At 41.2% G+C, this 24558-nt stretch overlaps 2 protein-coding genes across 5 annotated transcripts in view; both read left to right on the forward strand.

Annotated features, from left to right (window-relative positions):
- Positions 1-3252, forward strand: part of LOC105901088 (RIMS-binding protein 2-like) — a 57713-nt gene extending 54461 nt beyond the window's left edge. Inside the window, exons 24-25 of the mRNA XM_042708272.1 lie at positions 1725-1859; positions 2882-3252. Coding sequence (XP_042564206.1) covers positions 1725-1859; positions 2882-2908 — 162 coding nt within the window. The 3' untranslated portion in view covers positions 2909-3252. The remainder of the gene's footprint in view (positions 1-1724; positions 1860-2881) is intronic.
- Positions 3253-7787: 4535 nt separating this feature from the next.
- adgrd1 (adhesion G protein-coupled receptor D1) overlaps positions 7788-24558 on the forward strand; it is a 62202-nt gene continuing 45431 nt past the window's right edge. Inside the window, exons 1-6 of one of the 4 annotated variants that reach the window (XM_012828481.3) lie at positions 7788-8255; positions 8381-8417; positions 9371-9463; positions 16238-16360; positions 18391-18567; positions 22333-22593. In XM_012828481.3, coding sequence (XP_012683935.2) covers positions 8202-8255; positions 8381-8417; positions 9371-9463; positions 16238-16360; positions 18391-18567; positions 22333-22593 — 745 coding nt within the window. In that variant the 5' untranslated portion in view covers positions 7788-8201. Of the gene's footprint in view, positions 8256-8380; positions 8418-9370; positions 9488-9516; positions 11062-16237; positions 16361-18390; positions 18568-22332; positions 22594-24558 lie in introns of those variants that run through there. The other 3 variants (XM_031570694.2, XM_031570696.2, XM_031570695.2) reach the window with 3 other exon arrangements.

The following is a 24558-nucleotide window of genomic DNA, read 5'->3' on the forward strand; positions in this document are numbered from 1 at the left end:
AATATGTCAAGATCTCATGAAATATGATAATCTCCTGTCCCTCTGGAAACATACATTTCGGACACTTTGTCATGATCCCCAAACCCTTCTGACTTATTGAGGCAAATTTCCCTTTGCAAATTTCTACTTTGAAGAAAAACAAGCTTATGTCAGGTGTGCACCTAGCTGTCTGAAGCCTGCTGGCCAATTGCTATGCACATGTTTGCTTGACAACAGATAACCATCAGTTGACCAGAACTAGACAATAGCATCAGAAGCTCTGAAAGACTTGCTGTGTGTGAAATTTACGAAATCCAGTCCAGTGTGAAACTTACTAAATAAAAAAAAATAAAAAATAAGTTTGCTAGCTTCAACTCAGTCACACGCCCTTCTTACCGTGGCAAATGCCTTCTCCTTCATGTTAGCCCTGTCGATACCGCTCAGCTCCTCCTGTGTGTGCAGCGCTGCTCCACATGATCAATAATCATTTATTTAGTTATCATGGTTATGCAGATTTTGTTATTAAAGAACTATTCAGCCAGCCAAGCAATACAAATGGGCATTATGTAGCTCTATATCACCTTGAATTCGAAACAATTAAAATACTGGCTGAAAATAAACTATGATCACCAGAACCCAGGAAAGTTTATCTCAAAGTAAATTTGATGGAAATCATTCCACTGACCTTTCAATATGGACAGAGATACAGGCTGCCTCTTTAAAAAAAACATCCGTGTGGAGAATCCCTTTCATTTCACCCATGCTACCACTAGGGGGTGACTTGATTACTTTCACTCCCTATAACTTTACACATCCCTAAACATGTTCATGTCCATTTCATGTCCCGCTTAGAGTCTTATTTAAGAAGGTAAATATGTCAGAATTGCTATGCAATACATTTTAGGCTTACTTTAGATCTAAAGAAGTATGACCTCATTCATAGAAAGCTCCCCTACATCCAGGGTGACAGCACGAATGTTCTACCCTCCTGCCATTTTATTTTTTTAAACCAGGTTGTCTCGAGATATTTAGGCTACTTAAAACTCTCAGCACAAAACGTTGTGGACCCCCCCCATGAACGGTTCAGATCAAAGAAGACAAGACGCAGTCTGTAGTTGTATATATATTTTGATTGTGTATATTTTATATGACATTTTTATTAAAAAGTTAAAGTGTACTGAACACTGTTATATATGGGACACTATTGCTCTGTTCAGCAAGCTATTTTGTAATTTGCCTGTTCGTTAACTGGGCCCTATACATGTCAGAATCCAAGATGTGGGAATGAAAGGCACACATGAGGTGATATCTCCACTCCTTAGGACTTATCCATGCCGTTTGTTTGTAGACTAGGGACTAGGGTATCATCTATGTATCATCATTGACAAGTAACAGATTTATTTTTGAAAAATCATTGACTTGACCTCAACACCTCCAGCCAAAACACTGATAGCAAGTGAATGTAGGGGACACCAAACCAGAGATAACTATCACTGTGTGTGTGTGTGTGTGTGTGTGTGTGTGTGTGTGTGTGTGTGTGTGTGCGGGTGTGCGGGTATGTCTGTGTATATACGTATATATATATTTCAGGTAGTCTATTTATCTATTGCTTGAAATAAATTCCTTACCACATAAAGCTGTTGTCCTACTTCTCTTTACTTCCTCATGCTAATGTGTTGGCACAGTGGCATGAAGTGATCTCCGTACCTTAAACCCTCTCTCACCACCACCACTCATCCTCGCAGGGTGAACTGAACGGACACAAAGGCCTGGTCCCCTCCAACTTTCTGGAAGAAGTGCCTGAGGATGTAGAGGTCTATCTGACAGACACTCCATCTCGCTACCCCCAGGATCACCCATCAAGGACAAAGACCAAAAGGGTACATCATCTTAAGCAGTGCTAGCCCTCCTGTCATTCATCTGCTCTTTTTATCTTCCTTATCGCTCTATCTCTCCTTTTTATCCACTTCTTTTTATGCCTCCTCTTCTCCTCTGTATTTGTATTTTTTCGTGTTTTTTTTACTCTCGCCCTCTGTGTTTGTGTTGTGTGACCAGCCACTTGTTTAGAAAGGGTTTGTTTGGAAGTGACGCCAAAAATGGGCAATGACACAGACATGTCTCTATCGGTTACCATCCAAACTCTTGACTGTGGAGCGTCTCGATATTAATGTGAATGTGTAGAGAGGTGGATTTAAAAAAAAAAATCATAAAGAATTGGAGCGAAGAGGATCTGGTGAAGCTGTCTTCCCCCAGCTGTCCGCCAGGCATCTTTGTGTCATGTATGAAGATAAACAGACAAAGCACTAACTTCAACATTGTATTTTCTACCCCCAGCACAGACACTGAGCATTGTCTGAAATGCTTTATGAATATGGTCTTGTTTGTTCAAAAAAATACAGTTTATAATAGAAGACATAGTTTTGATGTAATGGAAGATGAAAATCACATAGACTGTAGTCCTGCATGTCCATGATTTAAAAAAAGAGAAAGAAATGCTTGAGTCTTTGTTTTCCTTTTTTTATACTGCATCAATCTGAGTCTAGTAATATATAAAATATATATGACCTTTTTGTATATGTTTCTGAGAGCAATGTTTTTTTTATACTGGTAGCATTGAAATGATTCAGTTCAAGAAAGTCTCTATTAGAAAGAAATGACCAGAAGAATAATTATATTCATAGATGTAATAGTAATGTAACTATAACTGTGTGTGGAAAAAAAATAATGTTGCGAATTAATGTTTTACCCTATCAACAGGAATCAACCGAGATCTTGTATTTGGTTTCTCTGTGACTATTTGGTTCTCTTATCATATTTCACTGTGAAAACTGTTGAAAATGTCATCAATGCATTATTTATTATTATTTTGTATTTCCTTTTCTCACCCGCTCGGCAAACACAGAAGAAGAGTGTTCATTTCACTCCGTAAAGGCTCAGTGCCCGTCACGTAAGTGAACAACCGAGGATACCACTGTTACGCTCTCCTCGTCTAATGCAGATGACATGGGTCCCCCTTAGCTCCTGGTACGCAGCAACACACACGTGCAACACACACACACACACACACACACACACACACACACACACACACACACACACACACACACCACACACACACACACAAACACACAGGCAATTCTAAACATATTTACATTGTTAAACTCTTCATAAATATGCATCACTTTCTGATGCACAAATAGACACCTTTTCCATTCAGAATAATCACTCATCTGATTTGATCCTGAGATTTCAACAGGGGCTTGACAGCTTAAATGTGGTCACCCTGGCCAGTGCATTAGACAAGAGGCATGGTATCTTCCGTTGTTTCTTTTGGGTGTTGTACATTATAATGTCCGTCTTTCATAACCAGTAATGTCCTTACTGTGACTCATGGGAAGCTTCAAGGCCATTGTTGCACATCTAAGGTTCAGAGTTTTCCCACCCACTATTCCTTACAACTGTGTGTAGTCAATTAGATGAGAAGCTATTGGCACTCGGACTGAAATTCTCCATTTTCCTTACCCCCTCGCCCACATCTCCAGTTGAAGTAGTGCACCTTGACATGCTGCTACGTGGAAAAATAAGAAAATAAGAAAAAAATGTATTTAAGAATTGGTACTAGACAAAAGATCAGTCCAGCAAACAAATTTATGCTGAATTACACTTGAGTATGTGGGGTGCACTTTTTCTTTACCATTTAAGGAATGGGTAGCCTAAATGTAGCACAGTTTTTACTGACATTCTCCTCTTTCCCCCTGCATAGAGTGGCACGGTTTCCCAAAAGGAACATCTTAGTCAATTAACATGAGAAATTTATTTTCATTATAATCCGATTTCCACTTATTTGTTGGTTTTGATATTTTGTTTAACAGAATTTGTAAACCAAATTGTCTTGAATTGGGCCTAACAACATTGTTGAAATCATGTACAGTTATAAATTGCTGGTAAATCAAGCCCTACTCTCGCTTCGTAAATCTTGTGAGTAATAGCCATGCCAGACCTCAGCCAATTTCGTTTGGACCATCCTGATATTACAATCTAAAACACACTCTCATGTTAATGGCCTTCAAACCGGAGAATTCCTCTCTGAAGTGCAATGGAAAAAAGCCTTTTAGCTCATGAGTACAATGGAAGAATACTTTAGACGATAGCAGTTTTTTTTTCTTGTAACCCACTTGTGTATGACTGCCTCCACTTTCTAAGGGAAACTGTGTGTCATCTTCATTGTCCCTCAGTGTAAAAAAAAACAAGTACTGTATATCAGGTTTGTTTTGTTTTTGTGTGAAAGGTAGCTGTGGACACATCTCCCTTTCCTCTCCCCTTATTTCAGTAGCCGTTCCATGTAGCTCAAACAGATTGGAGTAAATACGGATTTGGGACCAGACCTGCTGCTATCTCCCCACCAATGCATAAATGGTCAGGTTAAGGAACTGGAGTCAGCTTTGGGCAAGACTCTTATGCAATTGCTAAGGGCAGAGGGACAGTTTCTTTCAAAAAAGCCCCAATCTCAAGTAGTGATCAACCCAATTCTCCCTCTTGTCAGAGGAAATATCCACATGTATTGTACTCTGTCTTGATAAACCCTACCTGGTACATATACTGTGGCTGTATTGGGACCGAAAATGTGAAGGGGACAAATGTAGAGGGGTTGAGAGACTTTGAAGTGAAGTTTGTTGAGAGACAAAAGACCAGGAGGTAGGCGAGATTATTTTAAAAGCAGAAATTTGAAAACACAAGTAAAGAAAGGAAGGAGGGAAGGTAGGAAAGAAGAGAGAAAAGAAAACAACACTTTGCTAATTCCCCTCCAGCTGAACTGTCCCCTACGGGTCTCCCATTAGGTCCCGGGGCCGCCCAGAAGAGCAGCGACCCCAACCGTGCGCCCTCGCATCCCGGGGTCTGGTCCTGCCTCCCAGGGCCCCGGCAGCCCCATGAGGGCAGCGCGGACCAACACAAAGACAAAGGGACTGCTCTCCAAGGGGAAGAAACTCTTGAAAAAGCTTGGAGCTGTAAAGTAACCTCTCCAAAAAACCCTCCTTCTCTCTTACTTACTACTGACTACTGCTTCATTCCTCTCACCACACAGGCAACGATGTGTATGAAAACACACGAAAAAACAACAACAAAAAAAAAAAAAAGATAAGAAGCAAAAAGAAAACATTACTTCTATCACTGCTAGGTGCTCAAATGTGGGAAAGGATGTCTTCTCTTCTGTTGCGGCTGCATTTGCAATCTTACACTGAGAAATAGGTGGATTCAAGTGAAATGTGAAAACTGAGGAAACAGAAGAATGTTGTCAAAACTAGGATGTTGAGTGACGAGATTATTTGGAGAGGCGTTTGTCACTCTCCTATTGGTTAAATATGATTATGATTATTATTATTATTATTATGTCAGGGCAGCAACAGTGTAATTTATTTCATACAGTGGACATTGAGATTCAGGGATTTGGGAAGGTTTACGCATTGTGATTACGGCAGGGAGACTTGAGCGTGTTGTATACATTTGTTGTCAAGCACAGAAACGCAAGGTTGGGATTGAGGAGAGCCTTCTCCCTCTCTCTTTCTCTCTCTCTCTCTCTCTTTCTCTCTCTGTCTCTCTCTCTCTCTCAGGTGTTGAATGTACAGTCAGTTGCTCTCCGAAGTTGTTGAATAATGGCATACCTCCAAGAACTACACCTACACTCAGCCCTCAAGCCTCCTATAGTCAGGCTGGCATACTGTCTGTTGATGCCTGGTTAGACCACAATACACCATGTGCAATGTTTACAGTGAACTACCAATCTACCCAGTGCTAGGATGGATGAAATCAAAAAGATTGCTTCACACTTTAGTGTTCTGCTCCGGGTCATTACCTGTTTTAGTTTTGCACAGATCGAGGTTGCAGTCTACTGTAGATTTACATAAATAGCGTATGAATAGCACAATAAATTCCCTAGCACAGTACAGAACAGGGTTTTGGGGAAACTAAGATTTGAGGTTTATTTTTTATTTATGTATTTATTTGTTTGTTTGTTTATTTTTATTTTTGAAAGAAAGGGAAAGACGTCTGACGAACCCTGCCAAGCGTGGCTAGTTCAGCAGTGTTGGGTGGTCATGAATTGCCTAGTGTGACTCTGCCTCCATGTATTTGCCTTATAATTGCACAATGGTTTGAATTTTTATTCAGTCTGGTCAGTGGTGCAAAAGGTTTGTTTGTTTGTTTGTTTGGATGTGTGGTGTGCGTTCATGTCTCATTGCATTCTCTCTACTAGAAACAAACAAACAGGAGGAAAAAAAAGTGTGTTTTACCGTCACGTGATACAGTGATGTGCTGCTTACTGCATCCTTATGCTTGTCATGTGCTTTTTGGTGGATGTGACAAGACATGCGACTCTCTCCAAATTCCCACCCTTTACCCAGACCTGCTCAGCACAAGCTTCTCTGTCGTTACACGGGCCTTATTCTGGTTTGGTACCCTATGCACAGACTTGGACTCTGTGTGGGCATCAGCCAGTATAACTTCTTTTTTTTTATAGCTGCATCATTGTGGCCCATGCTAGTGTTTGTTTCTTTGACTTAACATGGCTTTTTGCCCCTCTTTACCCCTCAATCAGAAACGTAGATTAGTGGAATGTAGGACTGGACCAAACCCCTAGTAGAGTGTCCTAAAATGACAGCCCTGAGACAGGTGTTATGTTGGCTCCACAAGCCTAGGTACACTGTGTGTGGAACGCGAGATATTACCCTTTCATCCCGTTTTTACACCCGGAAGCTTCTTTCATGCCAGCCCATGCTCCCTCAAGTCATTTACCCTTCTTTAATTTCCACCAGCCATTCCATGGTTTCATCTGCTTGTAGGAAAGAAATTCTTCTTTTACGAATGACAATTGTTCTTAGACTTTAAGAGATTTGAACCGAGACTGCCAAAAAGGAATGTATTAAAATGACATTCTGTATAACTTGTACAATTTTCAGCCAAAATATTAGGTATTCAGAGTCTCTAGAATAGCTACTTTTTTTGCGACTTACAGAACCATTATAAGTTATAACCATTATCGCTTCTATGTATTGTTTGAGTGACTGTTGCTCTTTTTGTACTTTGTCCATTTGTAAATTCTTTTTAAATGTTTATACTTGATTTTCAAACTGCCTTTTTTGTACATTAAACTTTATAATCAAAATGTGCAAGCTTTTTCCCCATGGTGTCTTCAAACCATAATGTTTTAAAGTCTGCAGTTGTGTGCTAGCTTTATGAAAACAGATATCAGCCTATATTGATGGTTATCAAATATTGTGTGGGTGTGCATGTGCAAAATTTTGTAACAGAATAAATTTGATATTTTGTAAAAAAAAAAAAAAAAAAAAAAAAGATATTAAACAGTTGGTGTCCTCGTTTTATTATGCTCCACAACAGGGATTACATTGTAGACGTTCCAGGTTGAAAGTACAATGATTTGCCACTAGATGGCCTCAATAAATAGATTAGACCTACTTTAAAACTTTAAACCACAACACACAAGTAGTACTCACGCAAATTAATGTCTATAATTCATGATATTGTAAAGCAAACATTTGCGTTAAATCAAAAGGTTACGTTATTAGATCTCACTGAATTTGTTAACAAGGATAAGGCAGAGGATTGAAGCATGTTGTCACACGAGAGGTTGTTATGGATGAAGCAAATAGTTTTGCTGTTCTTCCTTGGTATGTTATTATGAAAACGTAAACAACACAAAATGTACCGTCTTAAGGGCCCCACCTTCCTATGTTCCAGTCCCTCTACATGATGACTTCACAAGTGATTTCCCACGTCTGTCCGTCAGAACGGCCCATTTGCGCAGCACTGGAGGGAGGGAGAACTTTCCCGACGAAGACAGAACGAGGAACGGAGCGCAGGCCACTTGTAGCGCATCATCAGTCAAACCCACTTAGCGTTCAGCTCTCACAAGTGCCTCAAACGCGTGGATAACAAACTTCGACGCAAGCTAGAAACGGATTACTGCCTTGGAAATACTCGATGATAAACGAAATTTACCTTTAAACTTTGCTTAAATAAAACTTAGTTTGAGTGCGCCGTTTTACTTTTGAGTTGATCATAAGTTTCTTTCAGACTGGCTTAAGTAGCTGGCATAACCACCTGGAGCCTTCATCGACTTCTTTTGACAATGCCCTAGGCTGCAGGGCGAATGTTATTTCACTTTGGGGTATTTCATGAAAACTGCAGGCATTTTAACTTAAAAAAATATGGACCTGCTGTTCCAAGTGCTTCCTGTCACCACATTTATGAGCGTTCTACAGGTAAAGAAACGCATGACACCCTCTTTGGTCAATCTTACTAGCAGACAATTATGAGTATTTTCTATTATTTGTAGTCTCTACAAGTCGGTCGTGTAGCCTATTACTTTGCTCTCTTAAATATGCAGGTCCGTGGTGACGCAGTGGCACCGTCCAAGCATCCAGGTAAAAGCTGTGTTCATTAACAATCTGACTACTTGCTTTGTATGTTATCTTAAATGGTATGTGGGTATTAAATATTACGAATTATTATGATTATTAAATTATAAGAAATCAATAGTGATAAACTGTTAAAATACTCTACATAAGAATAGTGTGTCATTTAGCTCCATCTGCAATATGATAGAGCTGATACATTGAAATATTTTTACTGTGTAGATAAATCTTTTACACTTTACATTTGTTATTTGTGCATTTGTGTTTATGCATTTTTGTGTATTTCTACTGTTGCTTACTTGACAAAAGTGTAGCCATGAATACCTAATTAATTTCTAGGCGTAGATTGGTCTAAATAGTTAAACGTGTACATAAATGATTTCGTCCTAACAAAAGGTTTAATCTTGTGGGTGCATTGGTTTTGTCTCATAAACTTTTAAGGCGTGTCTATTCAGACTGGTAACATTCGCTTAAGGGATTTGACGAAAAAAATGTTTGACAAAGTTTATAAAATAACCAAACAGCTAAATCAATAACTGTCCCTACATTTTATTTGGTCCCATATCAGATTAAGATGCAGTCTATGTTTGAGAATCATATAGGTACAGGAGATGAAAGTCTGTGTAATTAGACCTATGGTTTAAAACCCGATATTATGAGTTTTTATTTATATTTAAAATAGTTTCATAAGTTGTCCAGACAAAAACAACGTGGCTGAAGCATCTCTTTGAGTGGGATCGTGAACACATGTGGATTGGGGAATTGGAGATGTAAGCGACCATCGATTTTTTTTGTGTGGATGTTTTAGTATTGCATCAGATTGGACCACCAGTCAGTGGATCAGAGTCACATAGAAACTTTCGGTTACAAGTTGCGTGGAGTTAGCGCCATATTACCCCTCCCCATAACCGACCTCGTTTCCTCTATGGACTGACTGTGGCACACTCCCCCCCCCCCTCCAGGCTTCCAGGTGCTGGCCACAGCCTCACACTACTGGCCCCTGGATGCGGTGGACGGAATCCCGGAGCTGTGGGACAAGTTTGGGAACAGAACAGGTCATATTAATGGGAGTAATATAAGTATGTGTGCTACGCTTCACGCAGCAGTATAGAGCATTCAGACGTGTACTTACCAGCTTCACGCTCCGTCTCTAGCTCTCACTCTTTCTCCCTCCGCCTCAATTTGTTCTTTCAGTTCCAGGAACAATCACTGCATCTTTGACACTCTATGAGTCTACTTCCACCTCTCTCTCTTGCTCTCTATTTTCCCCGCTGTCTGGATAAACACAGTAGAAGAGTGAAAGCCAAGCCCACCCTCCCCTTCCACCCCGTTTCAGTCTCTCAAATCTGCATGCACTGACAGCTGTTATGCATTCTTCCCCAGTAACGTACTGGTAGGGCATGAAGGGTTCCTCTTTGGTGGTGCAGCTGTTTGTAGAATCAGACTTGAATGAACTTTTTGATGACCAATTCAGCTTTCTAATACAGCAGCACTTCAAGCCCAAGGTTCGAAATAAATGCATTGATTATGTGAATTGTAGTCAAGGAACTGCCACCTGGATATTTCAAGGAACTAGCGAGGGACTTTCAGCAATATTTAGATATAAGAGCAATATTTTGTTTTTTCATACCTTTCTGCGTATCAAGAACTTGAATACTTGAGCTTGAATGAAGAACACTCTAAAACTCTTGTTTGACTAAAACTATGTAGGGCTTGGATTCCTTAAAAGTTCTGGTCACATGTAATGATTTTCAGTTATCTGTACATTCGGTCTTCCTTGAGTCAGCGTCGGTGTCCCATGAGCAGGGCCTCGTGTTCACTAATGCACACCAGAGCCAGAGGCTTTGAGGAATCCTCAGAGTTTCGGTGGGAGTTTAGACATCTGCGGTGGCCTCTGTGCTTCCCCACGTGGACCACAGACACTGCCAAATCCACATTTTTTCCTTTTTTTTTCATGGAGGGCTTTTTCTCCCTGTTCTTTTGATGTTGCACTAAATCAATCAGGCGGTTGTTTAAAGCAAGGCGTTGCTTTTAGCTCGTGGTGTGAGAAGAACCCTTCAAGGTCATTATTGTAACGGTTCAGTTTCTTCCTTTTTTGGTGAAGCAGCCGATATACATGTTGTGTGTTGTGAACTGAAGATCTGTGAGAGCATAAGTCTTGACTCTTGAACTTAGCTGCAGTTGCCCTTTCAAAGAATTGTATCCATTCATGTTCATTTTTCCTCCTTCTCCTCTCTCTCTGTCTCTCACTCTCTCTCCCTCTCTTTCAATCATTCAATCAACCAATCAATCTATCTATCTATCTATCTCCATCCATCTATCTATCTACTCATCCATCCCTTTGTCCTCATCTAACATCAATATCTGCCACCATCTGAATGTGTCTATCTGTCTCCATGGTCCATGTCTTTTCTTTGAAGTTCATTTGAGCTTGTATTTTTGTAACTGTGTTGTATGTGAATCACACATTTGTTTTCTCTCCTTGTACTGTCTGTTTGTTGGTCTGTTTTGTTTATGTGTTTGTGTGTGTGTTCTCTCCATATCTCTACCACAGCTCTCAGAATCCACAACCACACTGTGCTGTCCACTTCTCATAATTCTTCCTCTGTGTATGCCAATGATTCTGCCTACACTAACATTTCCGCAACAGTAGGTGAGGACAAAGAAAAACTCTTCCCTGATTCACCCAGTTAAATTGTGCTTCAGAGACCAAATCCAGGATTTTTTCAAGGGCAATATCTTTGAGGGCTTCTCATATGATCTATTGACTTTAGCTTTGACTGGAGAGAAGGCAAAGCACACCTACACGATATCAAGTATGTTTAGCTGCAGTCTGTATCTTTAGGTGATGAAACACAAAAATGCTTAAAGACTTGCATCATGGTAATTCTGAAGGCACAATGAAAATGTTAAAATTGCCACTCTCGTTTTTTTATGTTGTCTTATTACTTATTTTTTGTTTTGTTTACTAATTTCTTCCCCGGGGATATGTAAACAACTGCAACAAGACATTTACAAAGAAAAAACTAATGGAATATATCTCTCTAGTGTGGCAGTACATTCCCTTTCTTCTCGACTGAGAGAAAGGGGATGAATACGGATACGGCCAGTTTGGGGGGTTAAGGGGAAAGCTCTTCAGGTTTGTTCATGTTAATGGAGGAAGGAAACTTCACTGAAAGGCTTGATGATCCACCAGGGAAGGAAAAAATGTCTGGATGAAGGAGTACAGGGGCCCCACATTGAGTACTACTTGTTAAGAAGGAGCTCAAGTCAGTGGGTTGAAGTCCAGGGGTGGGTTGAGCACCAAAGACCACATGATATCAGTACCCCAGCCACAGCTGAAGGAATACCTGGCACACTTGCATGGAATGGTGAACATCAGGCAGCTGCTGAACAGCAGGGAAAAATCAAGCAGACTAAGAAGGAAACATGTAGTGGACAGAAACCAAAGGCTTCGGAAGTCAAGAATAGAATTTTGAAGAAAAGATTGAAAAGTACGTTGAATCACATGGGTGAGGTTGCGTATTATAATGGCATGGAAAGATATGGAGTTTGTCAGAAAGCTAGGAAGGAAAAGCAAGCTCACGCCGAGTCAAGACGACAGGTTGAAATAGAAAGACTGATTCTAAACAGGAGGCAATTGAAGAAGCAATGGAAATGAGCATGGGTTGAACAGAGAGAAGGTATTAGTGTACTGCAGGCAGAGGTGAAGCGTCCACTGGAGGGTGGAGCTCCTTAGACAAAGAAGAAAGAACAAGCTAGAGCTGCATTCTAGAAGGATCCATTAAAGTTTGTGAAGTCTTTCTTCACTCAAGAGAAAGCAGGAAGTTTGAGAGTTGAAAGAAAGGACCTGGAGGGGTATTACCATTTAACCAGTAGACATTCCTCCAGTTGTAGAGATAGGTTCACCAATGGATGATGGCCTGCCCAGATGGAAAGAGGTGCAAGAGGTTGTTCATTGTGCAAGGGCTACATCGGCCCCTGGCCCTAATGGGGTATCCTTTCATGTCCACAAAGCAGTGCCTGATGTTTTAAAGTATCTATGGAAGCTTCTAGTTATTGTAAGGAAATAGGGAACAATTCTAGGGATGTGGTGTTGGGCAGATGATATTTTCATTTCGAAGGTGAAGAACGCCATGACCATCGGCCAATTTTGATTCAGATAATCAGTATTGCTTCAACATAAGTAGCTACACCACATCCTGGCAGCATTTGGAGATTAGTATCATGGCGAGATGCTCTATTTCACCGTTGGCTTCAAGGTGGCTTTTAAATGTGTATGAAGTTGTGATTTCAGACGTGGAGACATTTGAGAGATTCATGAATACGGTAAATAGGGAATGGCTTGGGCTACCACATTGTACTGTAGCATTGTATGAAAAAGGAATTACCAATGACCAGCTTGGTGAAGGAGTTCAAATGTGCTAAGAGAAGAGTTTGTCACAGTCTTAGGATGCAGCAGTCAAGAACACTGCTCCAGTGGTGAAAACAGGGAAGAAGTGGAATCCACAGGAAATGGTTCAACATGCACAAGGCACATTACAGCATAAGGATATCATTGGTACAGAGTGGAAGAACAGAGTTTAGGTTAGGTGAAAGTTGGAAAGCATTGGGTAAGGCTAAACTGCATGAGAGGAGTCAGGTGGTAACCAGCTTTGTCCACGAGCAAGAAGAGGAAACTAGATGAGCAGCAGCAGCTTCTTAGGCAAAACAAGGGCAATGGATGAACTAGCATAATGTTGAGAAGAGGAAAATGAGCTCGAGAGAATTTTGGGCTATGGATGCTTCCGCATTAAATTAATTATCAGAGCCGTGTGGCTTATGATGTCCTCCCAACTCCACTGAGCCTTAGTCAGTGAGTGGGTGAAGAAGGAAGCTGCAAGTTGTGAATGGATGTTGGCTCATTAAAACATTCTGTGTGGTTGTAAAATTAGCCTGCTCCAGGGTCGCTAGGGTGAAGACATAATCAGGTTTTAAAATCATTGGCATGTTTGTTTTGCGAATAAACAAGTTGAGGTCTCTCTTTCCCAGTTAATTACAGGAAAAGTAGAATTTCTTTTGTGTGAGAGGGGCAGAAAAGTGGACAAATACAAACAGTGCTGGCAAATGTAGTCTGGGATTGGAAATTGCTGACTGATGGCAAATTCAAGTTCCACAGTCAGTGTATTGTTGTGACTGTTATCAGACCAGACATGTTGTTATATTCTGAGTGTGAGCACATTGTTTAATTTATTGAGTCAACAAATCCCTATGAAGAACGGAAGGAGCTAAATTCTCCAGAGCTTGTAGTGGAAGTTGGCAAGCATCCACAAGACCAGTGGAGATATCTATTAGAGGCTTTGTAGCTAAATCAACCACAACGCTTCTGGTTTTGGAGGACAGTCTCTCAATGGAGCTTTAAAGGAATTGTCTGAGGCTGCTGAAAAAGTGAGCCAGTGGTTGTGGCTGAGGTGCCCACAAACTTGATAATCAACCTGTATAACGTGAAGAAGCCTGTTGTCTCAAGATATTGCGTTTCATTTTTTTTTTTACCTTTACCCAAATCTGGGCTCATAATCCCGGGGAACTCTCCCATTCCATTGCTTCCCTTACCATAACCTGGGTTCGTATCCAATTCCTACCTTTACCATAACCCAGGTTTATAACCCCCAAACCTCCCACTCCTTTCCCTGGATAGCCTGTGGCATGCCATAATAAAATAACATGGATGTTTAGATAATCAAGCAGTGCATTGTTCAGACACTAAGATATGCATGTGAAATATTTTCGAGGTGTATCTTGAGGTGCATCTGTTGTTGTCCCTGGTATTGAAGCTGGTGAAAGGTGCCTACTTGACAACCCCAGTGAAATGCTCATGAAGACATCTTTGTCTTTGTTGCTGTTGTTAAATATTGTTAAGTATCAGTATGATGGTTGTAGTGCACCCTGTTGTTATTATACTTAGGCTAGGTTTTTGTGTATGAATACTTGCATGTGACAGTGAGAGGTTTGGCCACTGTGGGAAGTCTCCAAGCAATAGAAAAAGGAATTTGACATCTTTTCCTGTGTATAATTAAAGAAACATTTATTTTTGCAAGCATCTAAATGCCAGAAGAGAACCAGGACCAGATGTACAAGTGAACTAGCTAGGTGAAGGATTGTGGATAAAAGGATTCAACCTAGATATCTACCATCCTATCAACCACCACATTTACTGATGGGTGTCGGCCAGTGAAACTATTCCCATTCCTTGAAGACGTGTGCAAACCTATTTAGTTTTACCAATATCATATCACCACCATCCTTTCGCACAACTTAGCCACCCTATATTGTGCTGCTCTGAACCAAAGTGATTTAATTCACATTAGCAAAGATGCTTCCATGTAACTCGACCTACTTCATACTGTTAAGTTTAAGGGAGTGACTCCTGCTATTTTGCCTTATTTGTTTCGGTTGACTAGTGTACATACACATGTTAATTATTCTGACAGTTCTGATACCCACTGTTACTCACTGTTGAGTACTAATGTAGATTAAACATACTTCAGTTTTCATACTCACTGTTGAGTACTAATGTAGATTAAACATACTTCAGTTTTCATACTCACTGTTGAGTACTAATGTAGATTAAACATACTTTGGTTTTGATACTCATTGTTGAGTACTAATGTAGATTAAACATACTTCAGTTTTCATGCTCACTGTTGAGTACTAATGTAGATTAAACATACTTTGGTTTTGATACTCATTGTTGAGTACTAATGTAGATTAAACATACTTCAGTTTTCATACTCACTGTTGAGTACTAATGTAGATTAAACATACATTAATTTTGACTGTATCACAATGGGAAAGTAAATGACCAAACACTGCAGCAAGGAGTCAGTGACCAGGCATGCCTTTTCCCATGCTAGTCTCACGGGATCACTCTTGCTTTTGGCTTTAAAAGTCCACTGGAAAAGCAGCAGATCTGGGACTCTCTGCGTGTCCTCTGCTAGTAGAGGGTGAACCATTTTAGCGGTTCCAAGAGAGGGTTAGGGGGTGAGGGGGTGGGGGATTCTCTGCTTAAATTCCTCACCACAATGAGCTTGGCTGTCTCCTCTCCTGTACAATAGTTCACACCAGCACAACAACACACTGTGTCACCACTGTGCTCCCTTGTTTCCTTTCTCTATCTCATTCATTTTGCCCTGTCTCTGTCTTTCTTTCTTTCTTTCTTTCTTTCTTTCTGTATTCTCTCTCTCCCTAGCTATCTATTGTTTAATGTGTGTCTTACAGGCTTTGTATTTACTTATATGTGGAGTTAATTCAATTACAGTACAGTAGACAGTACAGTAACGTTAAACAGTAATCTACAGGTATGTTTAAGGTGTCTAGGGATGTCTAAACATTGGTTGCCAAGCTACGCGAGCTCTATGAAGTGTGACAGGAATGGTATTAGTGCATTAGCCATGCAGCTCGTCAGAGGGTGACATACCTGGCGGATATTGGATCTGAGTAATAACGTAGGCCTGTGATCAGTGGAACATGCTCAGTTGAGCTGAACGCCTGTTTATTAGTAAGAGTCTCTTGTCTTTTCCCTTGCCTGATTCAGATCATGTGGCACACGTTCAAAGGGACCTCCATCATTTTTGTAAGATTTGCTGTCGCTGACAGGGTTTGGTTTTAGAAAATTGCAGAAGTGGCCTTGTGTGTGTTTGCTCCCTCACTGTTTCTTTTTTAAAGTCATGCGGTAGGTTTTCATGACCTTCCCCCGGGGCCTGATTTTAGAGAGTGGTCAGTGAACCAGCGGCCAACAAGAATAATCGTCCTGCCCCCACCCCAACCCCCATCCCATTCTCTTCTTGTAGACATTGTAGAAGGGATGGTGAACAAGGGCATCTATCTGAACGGGGACCAAGGAGGAACTTTTCTGCACTTTGGGAACTACAAGAACTCCTGCATCAGTGACCCGATGCTGTGTGGGCCTGAAGGTAAGATTCTGGTCTGGGCTGCGTTTCCCTAAGTCTTGTTAATGCTACGTCATTTGAAAGTTATACCTTAATCTGTGCCTTAACATTTCAAGGTGTTTCCCAAAACATCCTAAGCACACCTTCTGTAAGAGATACTTAAGCTATACCTTAACATGGTTTTCAGATAAAAGAAATGTTTTAGAACCTTTAGAGTATTAGTGTATAGACATATGCAAGACTGCATTGTAACATCAAGATATATGTTACATTACATTTTCTGCTTCATTAAATAAATAGAAAAATACAATAAACACAAAATAAATCCCTTGCCAATACAAATCTATTAATATATACATAGAGGAACATCTAGCCTACAGCCGTCTTTTGGGGGATTTTTGACTCGCATAGTATTTGTTGTTGATGTTCTTTCTAATAACCTGCGCTCCAATTTGAGTCATGTCCAATAAATGAATCTCACACATGCTCAAGCCTACATGAATGACAAAAATCGATACCAGAAACTTTGGATTCGCCTCTTAAGGTACATAGGAAGGTTTCTCTTAGGGAACTCTTAAGAGATGGTTTGGGAAACACGCATAGAAAAGTAAACAACTTTAGTAAGGGTCTACCCTTCAGGTCTTTGTAAAATGCTAAGAGGCACTGTTATCGGGAAACGCAGCCCTGGTTGGTTTGGACTGGCTTAGGATCTGGAATGGATCAACGACACATCTGTTCTGGGATCAGATCCTATGAAGGGATATTCTATCCACATTCCCCTTTCCGCTTAATTTCTCCAGCTCACTCCCGCTTTTCTGTCTCTTTTTTAGTGTCCCCATCCCTCATTGCTATCTCATTTGTTCACTTTCTTCCTCCACACACACATTACCTCGATATCCATCTCTCATTTGTTTTCATTAACACTTTCTCTTTTCCCCTCTTTCCTACTCTTTCCCCTCTTTCCTCTTCTCCTTCTTTGCCTTGTTTTCACTTCTTTATCTAGCTCTCCCCAGATTTCTGTCCTGTTGTATATTTTTACAAAACTGTGCCATGACTAATACGGCATGTAACATTCCGGCTGCAAAGACCGTGACCAAGACTTTTACTCGCTTACATCATATAAATTCACTGAACAGCATGGCTACAGTAACATCATCTGTTATTTATTTCATATTTTACCATCCCACATTCCGGTAAGCATAGAAAAAACCCGGATCATTTTATTTATTTTTTTTATTTATTGTTTAATGGTCACAGTTGTTTGGCCAGTTCTGTGGTTACACTGTTGCTGATGCTGGAGGTAGCCTTTCTCAAATAAAAATCCTACATTGTCCAATTACGGGTACAAAAAGCCTGTGTTTTACAGTGCTCCTGGCAGGAGCCAGTAGATCACACAAATGAGCCCCAACCCTCCCCAGATATCATAAATAACGCCGCTAAAACTATTTCAGTTGGCACTCTTCATTAGTTTCATCAGCATCCTGTCCCACATGGTCAAAATGGAGCCACTGCGCCCAGGGAGAGTTTCAAGTTCGGAGCCCTGTTGTCTTATCGTGAGATCTAGGCGAGTCGAAGAGTGCTGGAAAGAACATCTTGACTTTCATCACAGAACTGACGCTGGTTGGCCTCCCTGTTGCCAAAAAACATGATCAGTAATCTGGAGTGATTCACTCGCCATGGAAAACCCTCTGACATGGTTTAATTGAATTTGACTCCATTAATAGGCTTGGATGTTACCCCCTATTAGCACACTGCTGCCGCTTGCTTTTATCTGTCTGTTTTTATTGCCCTTTACAAAAGGGAGACACGAGGAAAAAAGACAGTCATTTCTCAGCCTGTGTCAAAGCACATCTCGTTTCATCTTTTGAGACACAGATCTGTGTGTGAACCGTAGCGCCCGTAATATTATGAAGCTCTCTGACATCTGTGATGACATAATCCATCATTTAGAAACACTGTCGCAAGTGTTGCGACATTTATACCACACTGTCAAAAAATAATTGCAAAAACAAACGAATAAATAAAAACATGTGTATTTCCCCCCCTCACAACAGGCATTACATTTTCTTTTTTCTGGAAAAACCAAGAGGTCGACTCCCGTTTCAGCATAGCCTCAGGAGGTAAAGTCATTTCAAATGGCTTCTCTGTGTACACTAACCCCCATGGAGGATACGTGGAGTTCTACACCAGGGGCAACTCCAGGAGATGGAAGGCCAAGATCGATCTCCCAGGTACTTGTGGGGTGTTGAGCTGTATGTGGTTTGTGTGTGTGCGTGTGTGCGTGTGCGCTCGTGTGTGACTGTGTGTGTGTGTGTGTGTGTATGTGTGTGTGTGTGTGTGTCTGTGTGCCTGTGTGCCTGTGTGTGTATCCAAGACGGTGAGAGAAAGAAAAAGAGAGTATGGTACATGGATATTACATTTAATCTGCGAACCCACAGGTTTGTGCCTTTGTTTGTATGGTAACTGGCAAAATAAGAAGTGTTTGTCTTTGTTTGTGTTAAGTTGTGTCATTTTGTGTGTGTGTGTATGCGTGTATTTGTGATTGCATGTTCATGCACATCTGTGTTTGTTGGCATCGTGGGGTGTGTGGGACGCTCTAAGAGGAGGTTTTTGGATTCGCACTTCAGCCAAACCTCCCTTCCGTTCTAATTTCATACACATGGCTACATTTTAAACATACCCTTGTTTGAATCTTATGTAAATCATGACCAAAAGTAGATAATACAATTGTATTGAACTAAAACTGTTGAATTTCAATTCTTCCTTCCTTCTATTTGGCTATCACAGAGGATGTCTGGTTTGGCTTTAGTTGAAATAATTCTATATTAAGTGTTGTATACATGCAGCACAATATTTTTACAGTTGGTTGGTTTTATTGGTGTTGGGTCAGTTTCCTTGCATTCAGCTGGGCCATGTTTTCTGGCAGGCCTAATGATAGCACAGTCTGCTCAAAGTGTGTGTTTTGTGATAAGCCTAGCGTGAGAGTGTCTGACAGATTTGACACAGAGGAGATGCTAAATTAGCTAGCGGACTGTTGAAAAATCCCTCTTAGGTCAAATGTCTCAGGAGCATAGGGGCTGAAGTCACTGCATTCGTGAAGCCCTTGGGTGTGCTGTAGGCTTATAAGGGTATTACCTTTTCTCTGGCATTGACCTAATAAGTCTTCAGGCCAAGTCACACTATGTTCCTGAACCACAGAACCCTATCTTATTTCGTGAAATATGTAGTGCGTAAAAGTGTTTCCTTTCAGCATAAAATCATACCTGGGAAACCTAATGAACTGGTTCATTACTGGATAGATTGATTTATTGATTAATATATATTTGCAACATTGTGAGGTAATGTTGGTCCATACTCACACCCTAGTGTGGTAAAAAGAGAAAACGGGCAATTATGATGCCTTATATTGTACATCTGAAGGGAAAACTGTTCAAATGGAAATGGTGAGAAAACTCAAATTATCAAGGTGTATTAGATTTTGGTGTTTTCTCTATTTGACTATATTGTTGACTTCACGAAGGTTAACACGTTTAGACAAGAGTTCTGCCGACTTGCATCTTCTTGTAAAAAATAAGCTTACAGCACCTGCTATTCCCAGACGTTGTCCCATCCACGTACTGACCAGGCCGACACTGTTTAGCCTCTGAGATAGGACAAGATCAGGCATCTGTGGGGTATGGCCATAAGCAATGAAAGGCTGACCGAGTCATCTTCATCACGCGAGACATGATAGGTACAGTCCGCGATTCGGCTTTGGAAGGTTGATGTAAGGTTGATGATATCTGAGCCCAACAGTCAATCAAATTACACCACTCCCATCTGTGCTGCTGAAACACTGTGTTGATTGGTCAGGATTGTTTATGGCTCAGTCAGAGCCACTATGTTTGTTTCCCATTTGCAGGGCCAGGGCTGTGTATGAACTCCAGAGTTCTTTTGAGTGCAAACAATGAGCACTAGTGGACTGTGAGGAGCAATTCGCTGTATCTGAAAAAATGTGTATAGGATTAGAAATGCAGACTGCACATTTAACTACAAATCACTTAGGAAAACAAGTTTGCTATAATTTCAACTCAACAATCCTTGTAATGCTGTTGTGAAAAATCTTGTTTGGGCAAAGATGGAGAGAAGTTTGCTGGACAGACAAGTTTTTGTTAGTTTTAAATGACAAGAGTTTTTAGATTGATTTATTAATTAGAAAACTTGAATTACTAGTTGAGTTCTATAAATATGCAATTATAAGTGAATCATCATGTGCCAAATGTCTGAAAGGCCAGTTAAGTCATAAGACAAGCCTTGGTTCTTGTTGTTCAAAGACAATAGTTTGACAGAATAGTCTCCAATCGAGCCTCCACATGTGCCTAGGGTTTACTTGACAGCATTCAAAACGTATTTGTCTGAAATACGGCTGTGGTAACCCAGGGACATCAGACTCTTAAGCCATGCACTTTAGATGCAATATATATGAAAACGATTTTCCATATGTATAAAGAGGATGCTTTCCTCTTTCCTCTCCGACTCCTCACTTTTACTGGTTGTGAGACTCTAGAAAGCTTCCACTGAATCACTTAATTTACAAATTCTCTTCAAGACGTAATCACCACCTACTATACGTTCTGCTATACATCCAGTGTGCATCAAAGCCATTTTCCACTTGCTCCAAGATATTTCCATGCAGAGGCCGTTCTTCCCCTTGCGTTAGCTTTGCTGTTTGCGATCATAAAAACAGCATGAGACAATTACAGTTCATCTGTTTCCCATTCAGGGCTGTATAATGTTTCTCCCTCTCTCTCTCTTTCTCTCTCTCTCTCTCTCTCTCTCCCTGAAATGGGTTGACCTCTCATCTGTGACATAAGCGACAGAGCGTCCTGCTTAAGCACTGCACCCAGTGGATTATGGGCCGATGAGCTTCCTGGTTCCTGAGGTGCTGAGGTGTCTTTAAATTTGAATGAGGTTGTTTTTCCCCTTTGAAAGGCAAAGATGAAAGGGGATATGTGATGTATGGTTTGTGTTTGTGCATTTGGTCTAGCCTTATAGGGTTTTCTATTGTCCGTGCGAATATGGGTGTGCGCGCGTGTGTGTGTGTGCGCGTGTGTGTGTGTGTGTGTGTGTTTGTGTGTTCCTCTGTGATTGTGGTCTGTGTATCCATGGAGAGGTACCTAATGCCTGTTCTAATGAAATGCCCAGACAGGAAATGCCTCAGTCATAGCTGGAATGGCCTCTCTGTCTTCTCTCTGCATTACAGTCAAAATGTTAGGGCCGTGTCAGACAGAGTAGGACTAGCTTACTTTAATCATAACTACATTTGACCTGTCTACCACTATAAATATGACATAACAAACACATAATGATATTCATAATTACTAAAACTAACAAGCATAGCTGCAGTAATAAGTGATTCTCTTATTCTGAACGTGTCAAAACGTATTAAGTGCTGAGTCATGGTAAAAAGACATCAATATTTTTCTTCTCTTCACACGCTCATCTCATTTCTCTGACTCATTGCTGACTTCCTCTATCTCCATCCGTCTTTCGGACGTATCTTTCCCTTTCTCCTTTCTCCCGACAGAAGAAGGAGCCGAGCACATATTTAAGTGTTTTGATTGGGCAAGCTATCTGTACATCTGGAACAGCAGTAGATTGGAGGAGGAGGAGGAGGGGCAATTGTGAATCAAGTCAATATGTATATAGTTGAATTGAGAATCAGACATGAGAATGAGAATCACTGATAATGTCAGACTTTTTTCACACCAATGATGTGTAGGTCTGTGGTATGTGGTCAACTGATAATAATTGTAATTGTTGTTTACCTGGTGATATGTGGTTATGTTCTTGGTGCTCCTTGACTAAAGAGGTTATAAAAGTCAAACATCTCCAATCTCTCTCTCTCTCTCTCTCTCTCTCTCTCTCTCTCCCTATCTCTCTCTCTCTCTCTCTCTCTCTCTCCCTCTCTCTCTCTCTCTCTCTCTCTCTCTCTCTCTCTCCACTGTTCCTTCCAGGGCCTTACTGGACCCACATTCTCTTCACCTGGACCCTGAAAGATGGTCTGAGTGTCTACATCAACGGGTCATTCAGCGTCAGCGACCCTAAAGGAAACTTCTCCCAGAACTACGGCGACTCCTACTCTGACTTGGTCATTGGCACGGGAAATGCCTACAATTTGAGGGGTCACTATGCCACAGGCGCCTTTGACGAGTTTGTGATCTGGGAACGAGCCCTGTCCCCCGCTGAAATCAACTTGTACTACAAAGCAGCCATTGGTAAGACAGAAGGGATTGCTGTCATTCTCTTACCCACTGTATGTCCTTCAGTGTTAAACCCATCTGACGTTGACAATCTTATCCTTTATTATGACAAACTACTCACTGACAATCAAAGCACTTTTCATGATATTCTTAATGATGACACTGATTGATTCTTTTTAAGATGATGTAATATTAATCTTAAGGTGATGTAATATTAATCTTAGACCTATGAGAAAATAACAGATGGTACCCTCCTGTAGAGGAACCATATGCTTTCTTAGGAATAAGTACGTCCCTGGATTCACGGATAAAAAGGATATCTGACATTTTACAGACCATGTCCTTTTTTACACAGTGTAAAGCAGGATGTAAAATGGCCCATAAAAGCACCAGGCTGAGATGAAGGTGTTAGTCTGGCACCTGCCATAGCCATTGGGCAACGGCCTGTTGGCAGCTCGAGCTCACATTCTCTGGCACAGACTGTTGTCATCCCTTCCACAGATCTGGCTTCTCTGTTACTCTCTCTTCACATCTTCTTTCTTTTATTTGCTTTCTCACTTTCTTCTCGAGTCTCTGTTTTGCCTCATGTACTTTCCCCCTTTGTCTCCTTTTCTCTCTTAAAAACATAAACCTAAAAAATGTCTCCCCTCCATGGCTCCCTCTCTCCGTCTCTCCCTCCATTCTTTACGACATCAGCAAAAGGAGCTGTTGAGCTTGGAGTTTTGACAGCCAGGCCAGCACCCTCCTCCATCAGCCTTTGCACATGGATTCATAAGGACAGCAAAACAACACATCTTTAGGTCATCTGGGGTCACTCTCGACCACCCATATCCTCCCTGAGGTCCTGGGTTAGGTATTACCGGGCCTCTCCTGCATATCTTGCCCTTATATGAGGTCCGCACAGTGGCGCAAAGTATTTATCAGGGCCAACGAGGGATGGTTTCATTGGACAGGATCAGAGAACACTGGCTGCTGCTGTTTTTTAAAGAGCACCGTAACCTCAAGACCTGCGACATGCTGTTTAGAATAAGTCAAGCTGGTTGTGATGCTAAGGTTGTCCTTAACTCACTTGGACAGAAAGCGTGCTGTCCTGCCAATGTCACAGTATAACCAAAGCCCCAGCTGCACAGGAGAATGTAGAGCAAGCTGGGAAGTCTCTGTTGCTTAAGTATGTGCAAGATATTAAACTAAGTTTGCACCACTGATGTCAAGGCTCTATAACAGCTTTACAAGGTTGCTATAACACATTCTACTGATGACATAATTAATATTTCATTAAAGACATCATTCAGCCAAGTTTATCTCGAGAAGTTGAACATAATCTCTTCACTCTCTATGCTTCTTAATGATGACCAATATAAATAATACCCATTGAAGTGTTCTAAGAAAAGCCCATATAGAGCTTCGTAAGGACATACAGGGATGCCTCAGAGAGAGTCTCATTCGGGGAGTGTTCCTCTCATTCCGCTTAAAGCCTTTCCTGAAACTGCTGGATGGAGATAATTCAGCTCATGTGGTGTCTCACTCTCCCCCTCGCACAGAGAGCTTCCGCTTTCCTTTGTTTTGTTGAAAACTGGTGTGCCTGTGTCTGCGTGTGTCTGTGTTTCGGCTCATCTGTTGGACTAAGCCGCGATGGCACAGGGCCGGGCGGAGAGCAGGGAGGGGGTGTAAGGAGCGCTCCCAGACTCTTCTCATTAGTGTGTTTGTGTAGAGGTGTCGTCAGAAGCAGCCGCTGGTCTTCCCTCATGCCTCACCATGGCTGGGGGGAACGGCACCCGTGCTGACCATTTCACATCAGAGAATAATCTGTTCCTAGTTCCCTCTTTCTCATTCTCTCCATCCCTGTCTCTGCCTCTCTCTACATCTCTCACTCTCTCTGACATTCTCTCTCCCTCCCTTTCTTTCTGTCCTTTTCTCTCTCTTTCTCTCTCTGTCACTCTCTCTTGCTATCAGTTACAGCTGGCCATTGCTTGGCTAAGA

This window comes from Clupea harengus, chromosome 7 (genome assembly GCF_900700415.2).
Source record: "Clupea harengus chromosome 7, Ch_v2.0.2, whole genome shotgun sequence".
In the NCBI taxonomy this organism is placed as follows: Eukaryota; Metazoa; Chordata; class Actinopteri; order Clupeiformes; family Clupeidae; genus Clupea; species Clupea harengus.